At 48.4% G+C, this 17,215-nt stretch overlaps 3 protein-coding genes across 3 annotated transcripts; 2 read left to right on the top strand and 1 right to left on the bottom strand.

Moving 5' to 3' along the window:
• Nucleotides 1-4,931: 4,931 nt before the first annotated feature.
• On the top strand, nucleotides 4,932-5,455 carry FSUBG_1772 (bZIP transcription factor; the record flags this gene model as incomplete). Its single annotated transcript, XM_036679475.1, has 2 exons — nucleotides 4,932-5,233; nucleotides 5,287-5,455. 2 exons carry the CDS (start codon nucleotides 4,932-4,934, stop codon nucleotides 5,453-5,455), a joined length of 471 nt encoding a protein of 156 aa, XP_036542689.1.
• A 5,532-nt stretch (nucleotides 5,456-10,987) lies between these two features.
• On the bottom strand, nucleotides 10,988-15,657 carry FSUBG_1773 (trafficking particle complex subunit 10; the record flags this gene model as incomplete). The annotated part of the gene is made up of 3 exons (XM_036679476.1): nucleotides 10,988-12,700; nucleotides 12,747-15,535; nucleotides 15,624-15,657. 3 exons carry the CDS (start codon nucleotides 15,655-15,657, stop codon nucleotides 10,988-10,990), a joined length of 4,536 nt encoding a protein of 1,511 aa, XP_036542690.1.
• A 386-nt stretch (nucleotides 15,658-16,043) lies between these two features.
• On the top strand, nucleotides 16,044-17,210 carry FSUBG_1774 (methylthioribose-1-phosphate isomerase; the record flags this gene model as incomplete). Its single annotated transcript, XM_036679477.1, has 1 exon — nucleotides 16,044-17,210. The coding sequence occupies one exon, from the start codon at nucleotides 16,044-16,046 to the stop codon at nucleotides 17,208-17,210; it is 1,167 nt and encodes a 388-aa protein (XP_036542691.1).
• Nucleotides 17,211-17,215: the final 5 nt, after the last annotated feature.

Consider the following 17,215-nt stretch of genomic DNA (forward strand, 5'->3'; position numbering starts at 1 on the left):
ACATCGTCAAAGGGGCACTGGCCGAGACTGAAAACGCAATAACGATGAGTGTAAATCATCGGAATTGTGGCATTGGTGAAAGTTCAACAGGTGAAACCCATCGACGGGAACCAAGATAACCGGCGTCAGCCACCCGATCAAACTGAGCTTCAGCTCCGGGGCTGAGACAAGGCTCACGACACTGTTCTGCATCTCTGTCACAGTGACAGTGACTGCTTCTCCCCTCGAGGGCCTATCGCCCACCGCTAGATTAACGCTCTCTTCTCACGGGGGATGGAGCCAAGAAGTGCGAGCGGGGCGGGATTGCCAAGAGCCGACCATAGGTGGACCTTTTGACAGAAATGGAGAAGGATTTCCGAGATGAACTCCAAGTTGTGGGACAAACAGTCAACGAAAAGAAGAGGATCGGCATCAGTTGAGTGCAAAATCAGAGGCACGCAGGATGTTGATCAAAAGACTTTCGTCCACTGAACACATGTTTCAATGACACCGACAACGTCAAACCGTAATCTGTGCTGAGGAACCACAAGTTGTTGGGTCATCGGCGTTTTTATTCTTTCTCTCCGAAGCATCGTGAACATCCTCATTGAGCACATTCGAAGAGAAAAGAGGGTTTGGAGGGGAATGAAACGAATAATCCTACCTGTCACTTACCATTGAGGCTCGCGAGCTTGACAGCCGAATCGCTGCCCAACGGGTTAAACACGACCTTGACAGGTTTGACCCCCATGCATCCATTTTTATCGGTACATAGCGATATAGGGACCCCTATAAAACAACCGTTCGGCCGAATAAGTGTCTCCGAGCGATAGTCAGTCAGCTCGCAGGCGAAAGCTTGGGGCAAGATGACGTTGAAAGAAAAAAACAATATGATCTTATGAGAATGAGACCACTCTCAAGACCAGAAAATGCTGTGACATTGAGCGTATCGCTGTTGCCTCAAGTTCTTGGCTTGGAGACCTCTCACGATGACTTCACTTCTCACAGGTCCGGCATTTCACTACGCCCTTGTCACGGGGAACATCCCAGGCGAGAACAGCGTTCTGCCTAAACGACAGGAGATGGGCCAGGATGAAATATCCTGTCGCTGTCAGTCGGTTACAACCGTGAACCACTTTTCTTCCACGTTTCTTCCAAAGCGATACCAGCACCCTTGTATAGATGCTGGACGGTGCGAGGAATGACGAGAAGATTGCGATTTGCGGACCTAGTCAAAGAGCTGATGATCACTATCAGAGGGACGCGAAGAACTTGCGGCAAAGGTGACCGTCTTGGACTGTGCGTTCCTGGAAAGTGAGAGAGATAGGCAGTGATTGGAGGTTTCGAAAGACGGTGACCGTTTCGTTGACCGTTGATCTTTCGAGAATACTGTACTGTGATATTGCCCCCCCTTGAGCCTGCAAGACCTGATACCTTGGGACTTTGTAGGGAAGTTGACGCGGCAGAATGTAGATCCATGACATCAGACTAGTCGACTGGACCCTTGCTGCTGTTCCGAGGGCGGAGTGAAATGTAACCCCATAACCAGTGAGCGAAAGGGATGAGAGACGCAAATGATGGCTAAACGCACTGCGGGAGAGATCAGATTGATATGCAAGCCAAAGCTGTAATGCGCCGATGAACCATAGGATAAAAGAAGAGGCTGAAATCGCAGCCAAGAGGGTTGTATGTAGAACCCGAGTGTGCGGTGTAAGTCCAGGCACAGCCAATTTGATACTCGAGAATATCCTTGGCCGCTTTTCTTCCTTGTCATTCCGACTTGTTGGGTTTGGCAGGAGTTGCAAGGCGATCAGCTAAGTCGTTGACCGGCAATGACCTTTGAGCGATGTACCAGAAGGGTTCCTTCGAGTGACAATTCAGACAAAGATTTGCAGGTCAAGTCACAAGAGTTGCAAATCAGTACCGAACTCGGTGCCCTGACCGACACCGCTCAAGGATCAGTCCAACGAATAGACAGTGACAAACACTGTATTATAAATAGTTGGTCGGTATTAGACATTCTGTCGCAGTTGCGTTCAACCTGCAACAGCATCTTTTTGGTGAGTCTCGGTGGGCACTTGGGGGGTCCAACACAACAGAAAACGGCCAACCCAAACCCAATCACGATGGTGTATCAAAGATGGAATGGTTGGCGCGAAGAGGAGTACTGACGATCTCTAGCAATCAACAATCAAGAGAGTTGAAAAGTTTGTTCGCTGTCAGAGAAGACAACCGGCCGTGTTGTTGTGAGCCCAGCAACGGCTATCATAGTGGACATGCCCTGAGTCTTAGAAGTTAGAAGGCCACCTCTCCGCTGAAAGTCCTCCGAACCCTCTAAAACCCACCGAGGCTGGTTAGTTGATAGGCACTCAGCGTCTATTGCAGGGATTCAGCCTCCAGAAGCGGGCCTCAACCGTGGTCTGCAAGGGCCAACAATTGCGTCACGACTGAGTGCTGATCGGCCAAATTCTGTCAGGCCTTCTCACGAGGAGGCTTGGCTTTGGGGGTTTCTGAGGCTCGGGTCGTTTCCCTGTGGTCGTCTAAACTCTTGGCCTACCTAGGGGCGGGGGGTTTGTTTGTTTTTTCGAATGAGGCAGGGTGATTTGATTGACATTGTGAAAGCGGTTGTATGAATAAGAAGCACGCACGGTAATACTCATAGTGAGGGGTTTTCTTGATTTCGTTAAATAACGACGTTCGTGAAGTGCGAAGCCCGTGGTGTTGAAAATGAACATCTCAATATTGGATGCGGCATGAGGTCAGTCTTTCTGTGGAGGAGATACGTACCACGGCCAGTCCTGCACCCAGCGGATGGCAGGGTCAGTGAGTAAGAAAACATAAGACTTTTAGAAGAGGGTGCTAAAATAAACTTGATGAAGAGTCCCCTAAGCTTAGGCTAAGTTACCTAAGTCTTTTTGTCATTTAGGATCAAGGTCCTGAGTTTTCTTTCCTCCCCTGGGCGAGCTTCCATAAGCTTCCTTCCTCTTGGGGGCTGTCGAGTCGCGTGGGAGAAAGCTGGTGCCACTGTCGTCCAATCCAAGAATGCTGTTTCCTGCTGGACAACGACATTGAATGCCTGGGCCAAGATACCCGATGACAGATGCCTGCATAAGTACAATCCCATATAATTTAATGCGTTAAAACACTTGTCCCAGGATGGTCTTTCCCGTACCGAGGGGCGGCGATCTCAAGTCTCATGACTCCCTGTTCTGTCGTCACTTTCCTCATTTGGGCCCCCCCCCAAGTCCATTGTATCTTTCCAAGGGTCCATCTCCTCCCATCCTCATCCTTGGGAGACACGATGATACTGTACGGATACCTGCCCGCCTGCTGTGTCTTTTTCATTCTTCTAGCCCATTCTTATTCGACTGCCGGTTTTCCTGGCCCTACGGAGCATTAAGTGGTACCTGCTCCTCGTGTCTGGGAACCCCCCAGCGACATACTGTAGGTACTGTCGCCGTACATACAGTAGAGAGAGAGCTAGAAAAATATCCCGACGCCTACCTTTCCTTAGTGAAGTAGTGATGACCCTCAGCTTGAGGTCCAGCGAAATTATCAAATTGACGAGAAATCCACTTTAACATTCCCATCCCCGTTTCGTCCATCCCCTTCCCCTCTTTTGTCTCTTCCTTTTCTGTTCTGGGTTCGCTCCTTCTTTTTCTGCTGGCCGGGTTCTTCCTTCCTGCCACCTACCTAGCACCTGCCACCTGCCACTTCCACTCCGAACCCGACCTAACCTGCCCTGGCTGCCCTGCACTGTCTCGCCATTACATTGCCTTTGCTCGCCCGTTGCCTTTGCTCGCCCGTTGCCTTTTCAAAAGAAGGGTCCTTCCTGCCCGCAACCGTTGGCCGAAACTATTGCCTCCTGGACTTTCATGATTGTTTGCGCCTTGGAATATATTGCCACTGCCGGGATTGATCATTCTGACTTATTCGTCATATTCTTTCAATTTAACTTTTAACATTTTAAGTTCTTGGTTGGTCTTTGATATCTTTTCTTTTCTATCAGTTATCATTATTCATTCTACCACGGCTTGATTATTATTCATCTTCCAATCTGTTGCTGTTAGTTGTCCCATCCCCTCTTGTTCACTCACTCCCACGCACCTGCATTTATCCTTGAATGTGACGTTGCTGCTCTCTTACATTGCAGTTGCCTTTTGCTTTCGCATGCTGCCCCTGCCATCAAACAATTCCAACTCTCGCTCTTCGTTCTTTTCATCTGCTGACATTCGCGCTCGCTTTTTGCAGGGTCTTCCCCTCCGCAATTCAACAAAATCTTTCCACCACCTGCTTCGATTCTCTAGCAAAAGCAGGCTAGTATTCTCTGACCGCCACCTGCCGCCAGAATCTCTGACGACTAAACTATAACCCTCGCTCAATCACACCCATTCCTCCCGTTTCGACATCACAATCCACGACTGAAGCCACCAAATCCACGATATCTTCAAACACCAGCGTTTGCGAATCTTATCTACCGCTACCGAAGCCACGATTTCAATCGCGATCAAGTTTCGAGTTCATTTGCGGCTAGTCTGCTCGGCCTCTCCGCGTGTCGACTCCGCCTTCTAAACGCCCTCTAGAACACAATCCAGCCTCATTACACCCTTAGTGGATCCGGAATCGTTGTCTCCCTCGCAAGCGTACATGCTCGGACTTCGAGACCTTTAAACCACGTGGAACTATTTGGTCCCGACCTGCCCCTCTCCACAACTCCTTTCGACGACGAGTTCACGCGACTCTTGGGACACCTACACCGACGTACCATCAATCCATTGAGTCAGCTATCTAGGTTGACTTTTGGTGCCTCTTAATTACTGTTATCTGTGTCGTCACACGATTGTGGATGTCGCAATAACCTGGTATACTTTGTGCGACAAGTTACGACTTATTACGAGCTACTTGAACCGAGCGACAACCACCCCTTCACCCACATACCATATTATATTATAATGGCAGTCAACGAATTCCCAAATGCTCCTGTCGAGCATCCTCATGCAATCGCAAGATCGGATTCCTCCACATCATCGAGCCCTGAAGACAATAACGAACCCATTATTCACCAGCCCGTTCCTATCCGACCCAGCCTACCTCAACGGAAAAGTAGTGGCCCTCTAGTTGTCCCTCGCGACAGCTCAGCAGTTGGCCCTCACGAGCCCGACTTTGGCCCAGATGACGTCAGGGCAATGAGCCCCAGGAGAACGAGTGAGGATCTCGATAGAATTGGAAAGGCTGCGCGCGAAGAAATGAGAAGGTAAGGATTTGACAATTGAACAATTCGCTCAGAGCTATCGCTGACTTTCATAGACACGCCAAGGCATTGCAGGACTCCCTTCTCACAATCTTCAATCGCATCGAAGCCGTTCGCGAAGAACATGACAAGCTCGATAACAACAACAAGTTCTTGCAAAAGTACATTGGCGATTTGATGAGCACTAGCAAGATCACAGCGCCAAGTAGCCAACGCAAGAAATAAGTCTACTTCAAGGCATGAGACAGTACAATGTCTCGACTTTCCATTCACAACCATCATACACCTACTCGACGGTCTAGATGTGACTGCATCTACATCTATACCATCACTTCAGAAGCATACGACATTGTACTTGGGATTCGCGACTTTTTAGGGCCCAGTGTGGGCATGATACCCGCGCCTTGACAGCGCAGTTTCTTGAACTCTACCTCTAAGGGCAGAGGAAAAAACATTACATTTGCATTTCATTGTACATTAACGCATTACGAAACCGGGAGCAGTTGGGATCGATCTCATGATGGATGGATCATTGCACGGTGGGAGAACACTAGAGCTTTGGATTTATCGGTTTTGCATGATAGTGCATCACCTGCATTGCGCTGCTTGTTGTCGGGGGTTACTGTACCCTTTGTTTGCGCATTGGTTTGGCGTTTCGAGATTGCAGCATACAAGGACTAGGATGAATGTCTGGTGTTTTTGTATTCTACCATGGTATTTTTATACGTCTTGATTACTGCAGCTTCTATAGAGGGAAGCTCAGAGAGGAGTGACGGATATGGGGTTACTGACATCTATCTGCCAGGGGGCACGGAGTGAGGTTTGTAAAAAGAGTATCATCATTGTTTTTGAGTGAAGTGTCATGGCCTTTCTTTGCCTTTGCCTTTGCAGAATGATACCAATGCAATGCTATTGCCGTGAGTTGAGAAGAGTCAATAAACCGAGATTTCAGCAAACATTCCGATTTGATACCTTGTGATAAATTCATCTCCACCATTGGACTCAGCTTCAACTGTACTAACCCCGTTCATACGTTGATGTTCTGCGAACCTGCAAGATGGATAGACCGGGTATGTCCCTTCATACATTAGTGCATCCATGGATCCCTTCACCGGCGCAGTCTCCACGCTGGGGAGGGCCCGAGCCTGACTCGGGGGGGTTTCCTTACGGTTACCCACCCGTTGCTTGGTGCATCTAGAATTTTTCCATTAGTTGCCGTGTTGTTTCCGGGTGTGGAGAAGAGAGGTCTTGTAGAATTTGCTTCTGTACCTAGTTACTGGGCGTTTTGCGGCTGCTAGTGATAAAAGTTTGATGCCACTACCGGCCGGTTTCACCGGTGAACGATGAGTTTTATCGGTGCGAGAACAAAGTTCTTTGCATGATGGTTGTGAGTAGAGGAGGAGGTGAAGGGACAGGACAGGGGCTTGTGCAGCCGAAGTGTATCGGTGAGGGGAGATGTTGAACGGGACCGAATATTGACGGCATTTGTCTCAGATAGAACTAGACTAGTTCCCTTGCTTAGCTGGTGGCAAGAATGGAATATAATACGATAGTATGACGGCTGAAAAATCGATAGACTAATGTAGCTATGTATCACATTGATCAGCTGGGGAGTTGAGGTCAAAGCTATGCCGCGCTAGGTAATTCGGCGAACTCGTATATCTCGAGACTGTTGCTAGCAGTGGTCTAGACCTTTGGCAGCAATCACTACACGAACTAGATATGCGCTGCAATCAAGACTGGGAATCTGATATGTTTCTCATTATTAAGATGTATCACAATTGTGTTATTTGCAGTTTACTTAAGATTGTTTCTGAAACCTATTGTACAATAGATCTGGGATACGACTTGGGTAGATACACATACACCAGCATCTTGCTCATTAATACAACAAGCTACCAAACCAACATCTATTTTATATGTAGAGTCCCTCCGCTCCGCCTGGTTCTCTGCATAGATCTTGTGTCCTGAGATAGAGCAAAAAGCGCCCTGAAGCTGCAATACCAAAGTAACTTCACTTCAACTACATGCCATTTCCAATGAACGACCACGCACAAGTGTCAATGTTGCTTTAGTCAATAAATGCAAACTGGGTTTAATCCGCCATCCAGCAGCCATCGGCATCACATATCATCCAAATAACGGCTCGAATTATCTCATGCATCGTGCAGGAGCCATTCTTTAACCATGAGTTGACCGACAACGGGCTTCGAAGCTCAGGGATATGGGCACCATATGCGAAGTTGGCCTTCTCAAGCGTCTAATTGACAATGAACATGGTGGCGTATGACCCTTCGGTGACGGGTCTGCCATGGGACCCGGATGCACCATGATACAATCTTTTGGGCACTATGAAATACTTGGAGAGTGTTTCCTGATGGCTTTTATGGTATGTCCTGAGATAAACCGTGAGAAGGTCCGTCCAAAACAGCAAACATCAAGTACTACCATTATAAAATTCATGATCTGTAATGAGCACCACCATACGACGGAAGAATTCGAGACATGATCTCATGCATAGATCCAATACGCCAAGGACGGGCCCTTTTATTAATGCCAGAGGATGAGGATGATGCATGTACATGATTCTTCTATATATATGCACAGAATGAGACACTATGCACATCACTGACACCACAAACCCTATATTAGGACTCTATGGGAAGTCAGATCTCGGTATGCAGAAGCCTGAGATGTCTCCCTCACAGCAAATAACAAACGGACTGCCCTATGTCTATTAAAAGGGAGTTTCAGGAACCGTCCCTCTCGATGCAAGATTTCGAATAATGATATCTGGGGTATTCTGGTGCGTTCTTCCAGACAGTAGACTGATGCGCAGAAATGATGCTAATTGTGAGTCTGAAACGGAGGCCATGAACGAGCGAACTGATATTCCAGTTCTTCTGTATCGTCAGTGATGCATCAAGTATATCCCAAACGAAACCCAATGGGAAAAACTTTCCTTCCAATGGGTAAAGGACGACAAAAGAAAAGATGGGGGAAACGGTAAACAGGCTCTTGGAACGAGTTTGTAAGAGACGAATGCGACTTGACCCCAGAGCAAATCCAGGAGGTTGAAGATATCCAAGCCCAATATTTAAGGAAACAGAAGCGAAACTACCGAAACAAATGGACTGAGAACAACCGAGAACATGTCAACGCCAGGCGTAGAGCCCATATAACCAAAGTCAGAGTCACTGAAATGTACAGACATACGTGTTACAGTTATGTGGCCGATAGCCCATCTCTTCTCAAACTTCACCAACAGACGCAGAAGTGCCAGGCTATGGCAGAGTCACTACTTACTGGGATTCCAATCGTAGTAACGTTACCAGGGGTTTCTTGATGGGCTGGCTGCCATATATAATACTGGTTCTTGCATGCCTGACGTCCTCGATACTAAAGTCATTGTCTTAACGCGCCAGTGTTTTGTCATGTCATGCTAAGCAATAGACGATTAGATTCAAGTAAATCTAGGGACTCAGAGGACGCCAAGAAAAGAAACTTTCACGACCAAGTCGTTCGTCTTCTGCGTCAGTTTTAATAGACCTCTTGTAAGTACTTGGTATGATCAGTGACCTGGCAAGGATCTGCGGATATAGAGATTCGAAAGGAGAGACAAGGGGGGCACGGTGATGATCCTTGGGGTCCCCGAAAGGAGTGTGCCGTTGGGTACTACCTCTTGGAGGGTAACTTTGAGGATGAGGATTAAGCATTGTTAGCCATCGGACAATCGAACTGTGGGTTACTACTTATGCTAAGGTGATTCCGGAGACTAAGACTATGCTCTGCCCTAGTCTCTTCTCTTTACCTGCCAACAGTGCCTTGATCGTCTGCTCAAATACGGCCGTCCCCTCGAGTGCAATCCTGGCGCCCGCTCTTCGTGCGAATGCTACTCTTTGGTGAAGTCAGGTTGTACCTAGCTGAACAACCTATTCACCACCTCTCCGGGTCTGCGTCGTCTCGTGAGACTTCTCAAATACGGTCTTCCTCCCGTAGTACTCCCAATGAGGTGCAAAGTGGCCGGTTGCATTGCAATGCTGGTTGCGAGAGTGTTCTCAGTAGGGAACTGTGTTGTTGCTGTTCCAAGATTAAATCCAAGTACACTGTTGACACCCAGGTCACTCGGGATCGAGGCGTTCTCGAAATAGGGAACGTCCTGGGCTTCTGCTTCGATGATTTGTCTGAATAGGGACATTGATTGACTCGAGGCAAGTGGTGATGTTGAGTTCAGGCACTTGATGATCGACTTTGCCTCTAAGATGACATCCTTCCTCCCGCAAAATTCATTATGAGTTGCAATATATACCGACTGTAAACTTGTTTTTCGCAGCCTTTAAACTTCTTTGAGTTGATGATGAAGACTTGCAATCGAAAACGGGAACGTCTATGGGAACGTCCGGATGCGCTGCTCGCTCCTTCGACTTGATAGGCTGATAGATATCATCCGGGACATCGCCTCCCATTTTATGCAGGCTTTCTCTTACATCACACTTGCTATGTAGCCGGGCTTCTGTTCGATATAAGTGACCGGTGGAGAATCACCGACTGATAGAAGTAACCTGACAACTATCAGTCTTGGTATGGTTAAGAGAGCTGGGCCCAAGTATCCTCCAAAGCCCAACATCTTTGGAGGCTCTTCTTCTTCCAAGGTAATGCCAACAGCGACGAGCCCGAGATTGCTTGTATTCGCCTTGCTTCGATCTTTCCGGTCACCATGACAGAACATATCGTGCCGCAGTAGTTATTGTTTCTCATTATGTCGGATTGAGATACGATATACAGGACACCACTTGCTATCTGATGACTCAAGTGCTCAGGTTGATCACTTCATTATCACTAGAGAGATAATCAGTCCCAAAAGAAGAAATCAAAAGGAAAATACAATACAAGAACATGGTAGTGGATAGAGTAGCGTCGGAAGGTTAGGTTATGCAGGAACATGACTTGTAAGTGAGTGGCAAAGCCGTGGCAGCCACTGGCAGACGAGAAAGACTTTCGTCCTACAACGTCAGGTTTTCTTTAGCAAACATCAAAACAAAAACATACATAATTCTTTCTTGCACCATTACCATTTCAGCATTATTTTTCTCTCAAACCTCTATTTTTCTCCCTCATTTTCAATAGTCAACAAGTAACTCTTACGACAACACCAGTCAGTAAACAAGCGACGCAGCAGGTTTTTACTTTTACATACCTGTGAAACGACTTACAACCTCTCTCTGAGTTTATCAAGCAACAATCTTTCCACTTTCTCTCCCCAGGCCAACACATCCTCATTTGACCACCTCATCACCCAACTTCTCTCACACTCAAAACCAGCCCTCACTCAACACCAAATCTCATGTCCTCAAGAACACCAAAACTCTCTCGTCGCGAATATAAACACCAAAACTAAGCGAGCTTGCCAATAAGAGGACGACACGCCCCGGCCCCGTTGGCCAAGTGGTAAGGCGTCGCACTCGTAATGCGAAGATCACTGGTTCGATTCCAGTACGGGGCATTGTTACCCCAGCTGTCTCAGACAGTTGAATCCTCTGTTTTTGCTCCCTTGACATATTGATGAGTTGTCTTCTTGCCTGGTCGTAGGATTAGAGCTAGATTCTGGGGCTGGCCGCTTGGTTATCATTGGCTGGCCCTATATGTGATTCCTTCTTTTGGTAACTGTGACTTCACTTGATGGATATAGCTGTATGCAGTAAGACAACGCTGACATGATTCCAATTCGAAATGACACTCATTATTATACACCTATATCTAAGCAACTATCCTTCCCCTTTCCCTCTTGGGCTCTTCACTCTCCAACACCAACGGTCCTCCTCCAGGTCCGCTTGCATCTAAGCTAACCGTCACACCCTTCCTCTCACCCACAGCTCGTATCGACTCCCCCAGGTTTCTAAAGTCAACTTCACATGTCTGAGCCTGATTCTCTACTCCATCTTTGATCTCCCGGATCTCAATACCAGGATATGGCAGCCAACCTTCTCGAAGAGGAATCATGATGAGTGGAATCTCAGCTTCCGTGTCGGATGTTGAGGACAGAGGGTCCTTCTTTGAACCCGGGATGACAAAGTGGCCTTTTCGACGGCCACCGAGAAGCCACGTGTCTCCAGCCGCAGCGACTTCGTAACTATACTCTGTATCTTTCTTGTGCTGCATCTCAGTGTCCCAGATCTGCGTCCATCTAAGATGCAGTGTGGCTGGGAGCATCTGGTTAACAGCCACAGTTGGGACAGCACCAGGTTTCTGATCCATTAATTCCGTCACTGGGGTTTGCAGCTCAATGTCTGCTGTATGTAGAATAGGCAGCGAAGGTATCTCAACCGGGATAAGCAGTGTGCAAGGGTTGTCAGGCTGCGCTGCTGAAATGGTGATCCGAGGGTTGGAGGCTTGCCATTCCCTGATAGCAGTCGAGATCTTCTCCGTTGCGTCCACCTGCGTTCCCGGTACCCGTCCAATGCCAGCAAAGTACTTATCCCAAGGAACGTCAGCTAGAAAGGCAGTAGGCACTGCGCCAAGAAGTGCAGCTCGCTCGAGGTCAATGGGCTGCAGTGTCTTGGCTTCTCTCACAACCAACGACGTGATAAGTTTCGAGAATGATGCCAAGGAAGGGTCGTTCAGAGCATCAAAGATGGACTTGACAAGCGCCTCCTCGATCTCCGTTTGTAGAATGTTGTAGTAGAGTTTCAAGTACATAGTTCTCGCCGCTCGCTTACTCGACCTGACATTGGTCTTCCTCTTTATGCGATAAAGTAGTGTTGCGGGTTGTTTCGAAAACACCATAGTTGTATTTGCAGGAGGAACGCCAAACTCAGAGTCGAACAAATCCGAGGGCATCAGTTCACTCTTATATAGTCGCAGAGGGCTGTGGCTCGCTGTAGACACATTGAACCGAGAGTAAAGTGCATTATGTTTGAAGACATCTTGCACGTTGACACCCAAAGCCAGAGAGATGGGAATGATTATCGACTTGGCAAACGTGTACTTTTGTCCCGACTCGAGCGTATACGCGACATCGGCCTTAGCAGATACATCCGCAATGTCATGCTCAACCGAATAAGGGAATCGGAGAGTGACGCTTGCATCAGCTGGGATTTCGTTGAAGTAGATAATACCCCCCGCCTCAGGCTTCTTTGCAAACTCGACATCAGAGTCGATGACTTGGGCTTCAAGAGTTAACATCCGCAGGCCACCAGTAGTGGGCCTGAGACGGATCTCGCAACTCTTGATTGAGTTCCAGCCTGAGTTGAGAGTGAAGTCTAATGTGTTGTTCTTATCTAGGGAGGTATGCCTAGTAGCTACAAGATGCACATCAAGAGCACCATCTCGGTGAAAGATGACGACTTCGGGATGCTTGAAGATGTCAGTAGTTTGTGGAGGTGGTTGGTTGATATCGCGTTCGAAATGAAGGAAGAGGTTGCTCGAGAAAAGTCCAAGGTGATCTATCTTGTATTTTCCAGGAATAACAGACTAAAGTTGTTAGCATAGTCTCTCAATTCTGATTCAACAAACTTACCGCGCATTCAACTGTGATGCTGTTCTGGCCAGGCTGTAGAACAATGTCTCCTTTTCTTGAGAAAAGCAGCTCCTTAATAGGTCCCGGCTCAGAAGCTGTGGCTCGCACGTCTATCCCATCCAACTTAATTTCATCCGGCAACAGACACCACAGATTGATCGTCAAGGAGCATTTATCCTCTTTGTCAAAATACTCAGGAGCACCTGCAAGCTCAATATTTGTAAAGAAGTTCGACAGGTGCACCTTGACTTGTGAAGACAATGATGAAGCCAGGTCAAACAAGTTACCCACGACACCCTTCATAGACATTGCATCCGCAGGCTCAGGCTTACCAACCCTCGATACTCTCTTTGAGCGCTGCTCTAGTCTCTCCTTTTCAGCCGCACAGGACTTGGTCAACAGCTTTAGAGCAACACGCACGTAGTCATCCTTTGACTTCATCTCACGAAGACAGTGAAGATACATGACAAGCATAGACAGCTCGAGTGAGGTCCAACCACTCTCGCCAAAGAATGGTGTAGCTCGGTAAAAATAGGAAGAAGCAGTACTATACTCCTTGAGATAAAAGTTGAGCACAGCAAGATCTGCCATGCTTGCTTGCACCGCGTGATCGTGGTTCGCAACAGTGTAGTGTCGAAGCGCCTTATCCGTGAGAATTTCATACAAACGATAAAAGTTCTCTGGGTTGTCGATGGCCGTCCGGAGAAGATTGTTGTTGACACCAGCGTCTAGTGGGGGGGTTTCCTCAGAAGTGCCACCTGTGGCAGTTTGATCGTCAAGGCTGATCTCTTCAAAGTCTGCCTCAGCTTCTGCGATAATGGGCGCCTCTTTCCATCCATCACTCCACCCTCGCTTCTTACCCAACCCGTCAAGGATACTTCGTGATAGCATATAAAGCTCGGCGCGTCTAGCAGCGAGATCTTCAAGACCTGCCTTGAGGAATTGTGACTCCTGATCGTTGTTAATCTTTGGCATGCCCGGCCCAGGGAACACACCCGGGCTCAGTGGAGGACGAGTCCCAGGTGCTGGGCCCGTTGACACATGAAGAGATGTAGTTCGGGCAGGGTGCATCATAGTCTTGGGTTCAGGAATGGAGGACTTTTGCTCTTGACTTTGAGGAGGAGCCAGAGTTGAGGGAGGGATAGGGAGAGATTTTGATGCTGTTTGCGCGAGGATCTGTTGAGCAACGGAGAAGGCGAATGATGAAACCACATTGTCAATGACTTCTGATAGATTGGGGTCGATAGGAGAGTCGTCCTCGTCAGATTTATCAGATGCCACAGCAGTCAAAATATCTCGTCGCATAATCTGCGATACTGCCGGGATGAACTGCAGAGTCCTTCGACATATCTCACCCAGACTTGCAAGGTTTTCCGTCTCCTCAGTATGCTTTGGTGGAGGTGCTAGAGGTGCGACTCCATGCAAGACAGAATCTTGTTGCTCCTTCAGCTTGTCGAGCAGATCATCCCGTGACGACCAAGCATTCCCGAGTCTCAAGAGCAATGACATTTGCCGTGCAAAGATGTAGCAACGGAAGTCAAAAACAGAGACATCATTAGCCAGAATCTTGTCTCTGTAAGCCTTCTTGGTAGCACTGATAGGAATCTCATCGAACTCCTCCTTGATAGTCTCATTCGACTGAAGATCGACGGCCTCTTCATCTTCGGTGTTGCCACCGGGTGCTTTGGCGAGAGCGCTTTTGACAACCTCCTTGAGATCTTCGGTATAGCTGAGCATTGCACCTCCATGTCTCGTTGGAGATCCTTCATCAGCTTGCTCATTGACAACAGAGTCAAGTCCAACACTGAGCTCATCGTATCCAACCAAGGCGTCCTCTACTAGACCAACACTCTCGAACCCTCTCGCCAAGCCTTCTTTGAGGATAAAGAAAGTACAAAAATTCCATCCCGGTAAACTTCGTTGACCGTCTTTTTCTTTGATATCTTCTTCGTACTGTGTCACGCGCAAGTCGAATGATGTGAGAATCAGACTCTTGAACTTGGCAATGAGCTCTGCCCAGGCATTTTCAGCATCGCGTTCGTCTTCTGAATACCCTGTCGGCACAGCAGGAACCACCCTCGGAAGCTGATCGTACGGAAGATCGTTGATTCCAATTCTGATCTGTGCAACTCGGTCTGGCGCCGTTTTTCCAATGCCAGAAAAGTCGGCACGAAGCTTCTCGAGCAGCGGTGTCGAACCAGTGCGCCATCGCGGGCCTGACTTCTCTGAATTATCCTGCGAGCGAGAGCTAGTCCTCGGTTGCGTCGCCGCCACCGTATTGGGTAGCACAACGTGTAGAATCAAGTAATCGAACGCATCGTGCTTCTCTTGTTTGCTATTTCGTTTCGGGTTGCTTGACGACGGTATCTGAGTCTTGATCCATTCTCGAATTTCTGCTCGAACGGAGGTCTTGTATGTTTCATTGTCGTCGCATCTCACCAGTAGCACCTTAAGATACGGTGTCCGTCGCAGACCAGGAATTTGATGTCGTCTTTGACTCCCAATTGCCCTCGAAGGCAAAGACTGCGTGTCTATCTGATCAGCAGAAGACGCCTGGCCACCAAAGTTCTGCTGCTGAAAGCCATCGTCGAGAGTGCTCCCTGATCGTCGAAGGGTATGAGGAGAAGAAGTTGATGCAGGGTCATCCCCCTTGAGAAGCTCAACGTGAAGCGTGTCGATAGATCGTAGAGGCCCAGCATGCGATTGCCAGTTCAAGTTTCGCAGCGGTAAACGAGGAATCAATCCAGGGGCGAGGAGTTTGTAAACATCGTGAGGATCGAAGTACTCGACTTGCGACAAGGTGTCGAGTTAGCGGACAAACTCAAGGGAGGCATAAGGTTTACAGGGGAATAAACGCCATAGAAGCTCAAGACATACCAGTCACTTTTGACGTCGAGAATGGCTGTTCCATGGCAAACAGCTCGAATGCGCACTTGTCATTGCTGTTTGTCCAAGTAAACAGACAGTCAAGGTATCTCAATCGAGATGGTGTTTAACCGCTAAAGCTGTCCCGAACGAGCTCCAGTGGATAACGATTGGAGACCCCCCTGTTGACGTAGAGGTACCTCCATTAACTCATCTTCATGCGCCGGAAGCGGCATTTGTCCGGTCCCAGGCGGTGAGAGCACGTGCGTAGCGTTATTGGTTGGGTATTATGACGCTATTTTCATTTTGACGGCGGGGTGGCGGCAGAATCTTGGAGGGGCAACATTTTGTCAAGGAATTGCGACTAATAAGCGTGTTAAACTGGTTCATTTCTCTCATTTTCAACCCTTTTAACTCAAATTGTGTTTCATTATGTCTTCTCTCAAGGCTGTCAAGTACACTCGAGGCCAACTCCAGGTCCTCGATCAACTCCGTCTTCCTCACGAATTTCACTACGACCATGTCTCCAACAGAACAGAGGCCTTTGACAGCATCGCAACTATGCGAGTGCGAGGTGCCCCAGCTATTGCCATAGTAGCAGCCCTTGGTTTGGCTGTTGAACTTCACAATGGAAGCCTCACAGCGTCAAACGCTGAAAATACCATCTCTCAAATCGAGGAAGCTCTCGACTATCTCAAAGAAAGCCGACCTACAGCTGTCGACTTGACCAACGCTATTAACCAGCTCAAGTCCACAATAAGAGCGGTTGGAAGTACTGCTACCAAGGAGCAGGTTATCACAGCTTTCATCGAGGAGGCTGAGAAGATCTTTGAGAAAGATCTCCAGACCAACCTCTCCATTGGTGACCATGGAGCTGAGTGGTTGCGTGCCCAAGCTGGTGCTTCCCCTGACAAGAAGATCTCGGTTCTCACCCACTGCAATACTGGATCCCTCGCTACATCTGGCCACGGCACTGCACTGGGAATAATTCGAACTCTTCAGTCCAAGGATCTCCTCCAACACGCCTTCTGCACAGAGACTCGACCTTACAACCAAGGAAGCAGACTCACTGCCTTTGAGCTTGTCTTCGAGAACATTCCTAGCACACTCATTACTGACTCTATGGCTGCTTCCCTCTTCCGCAACCGAAAGCAAGAAAAGAACATTGCCGCTGTCATCGTTGGTGCTGACCGCGTCGTTCGCAATGGTGACACAGCTAACAAGATTGGTACCTACCAACTCGCTGTTCTGGCCAAGCACCACGGAATCAAGTTCATCGTCGCTGCTCCTACAACCAGCATCGACCTCGAGACTGAGACTGGCGATGGTATCAAGATTGAGGAGAGAAAGAAGGAGGAGCTTACACAGGTCACAGGAGCTGTGATCAAGGCCGATGGCACAGTGGATGAGAGCAGCAAGGTCCGTGTTGCTACCGCTGACCAGAGAATCAATGTGTGGAACCCTGCGTTCGATGTCACTCCCGCCGAGCTCATCGACGCCGTGGTCACAGAAAAGGGCGCCATTGAGAAGGGGCCTGATGGCAACTTTGACTTCAGCAAGATCCTGCCTGAGCGTTGGGCCAAGATCACTGGTGCGTGAACCAG

Source organism: Fusarium subglutinans (assembly GCF_013396075.1).
Source record: "Fusarium subglutinans strain NRRL 66333 chromosome Unknown NRRL66333_c0000014, whole genome shotgun sequence".
NCBI classification, from domain to species: Eukaryota; Fungi; Ascomycota; class Sordariomycetes; order Hypocreales; family Nectriaceae; genus Fusarium; species Fusarium subglutinans.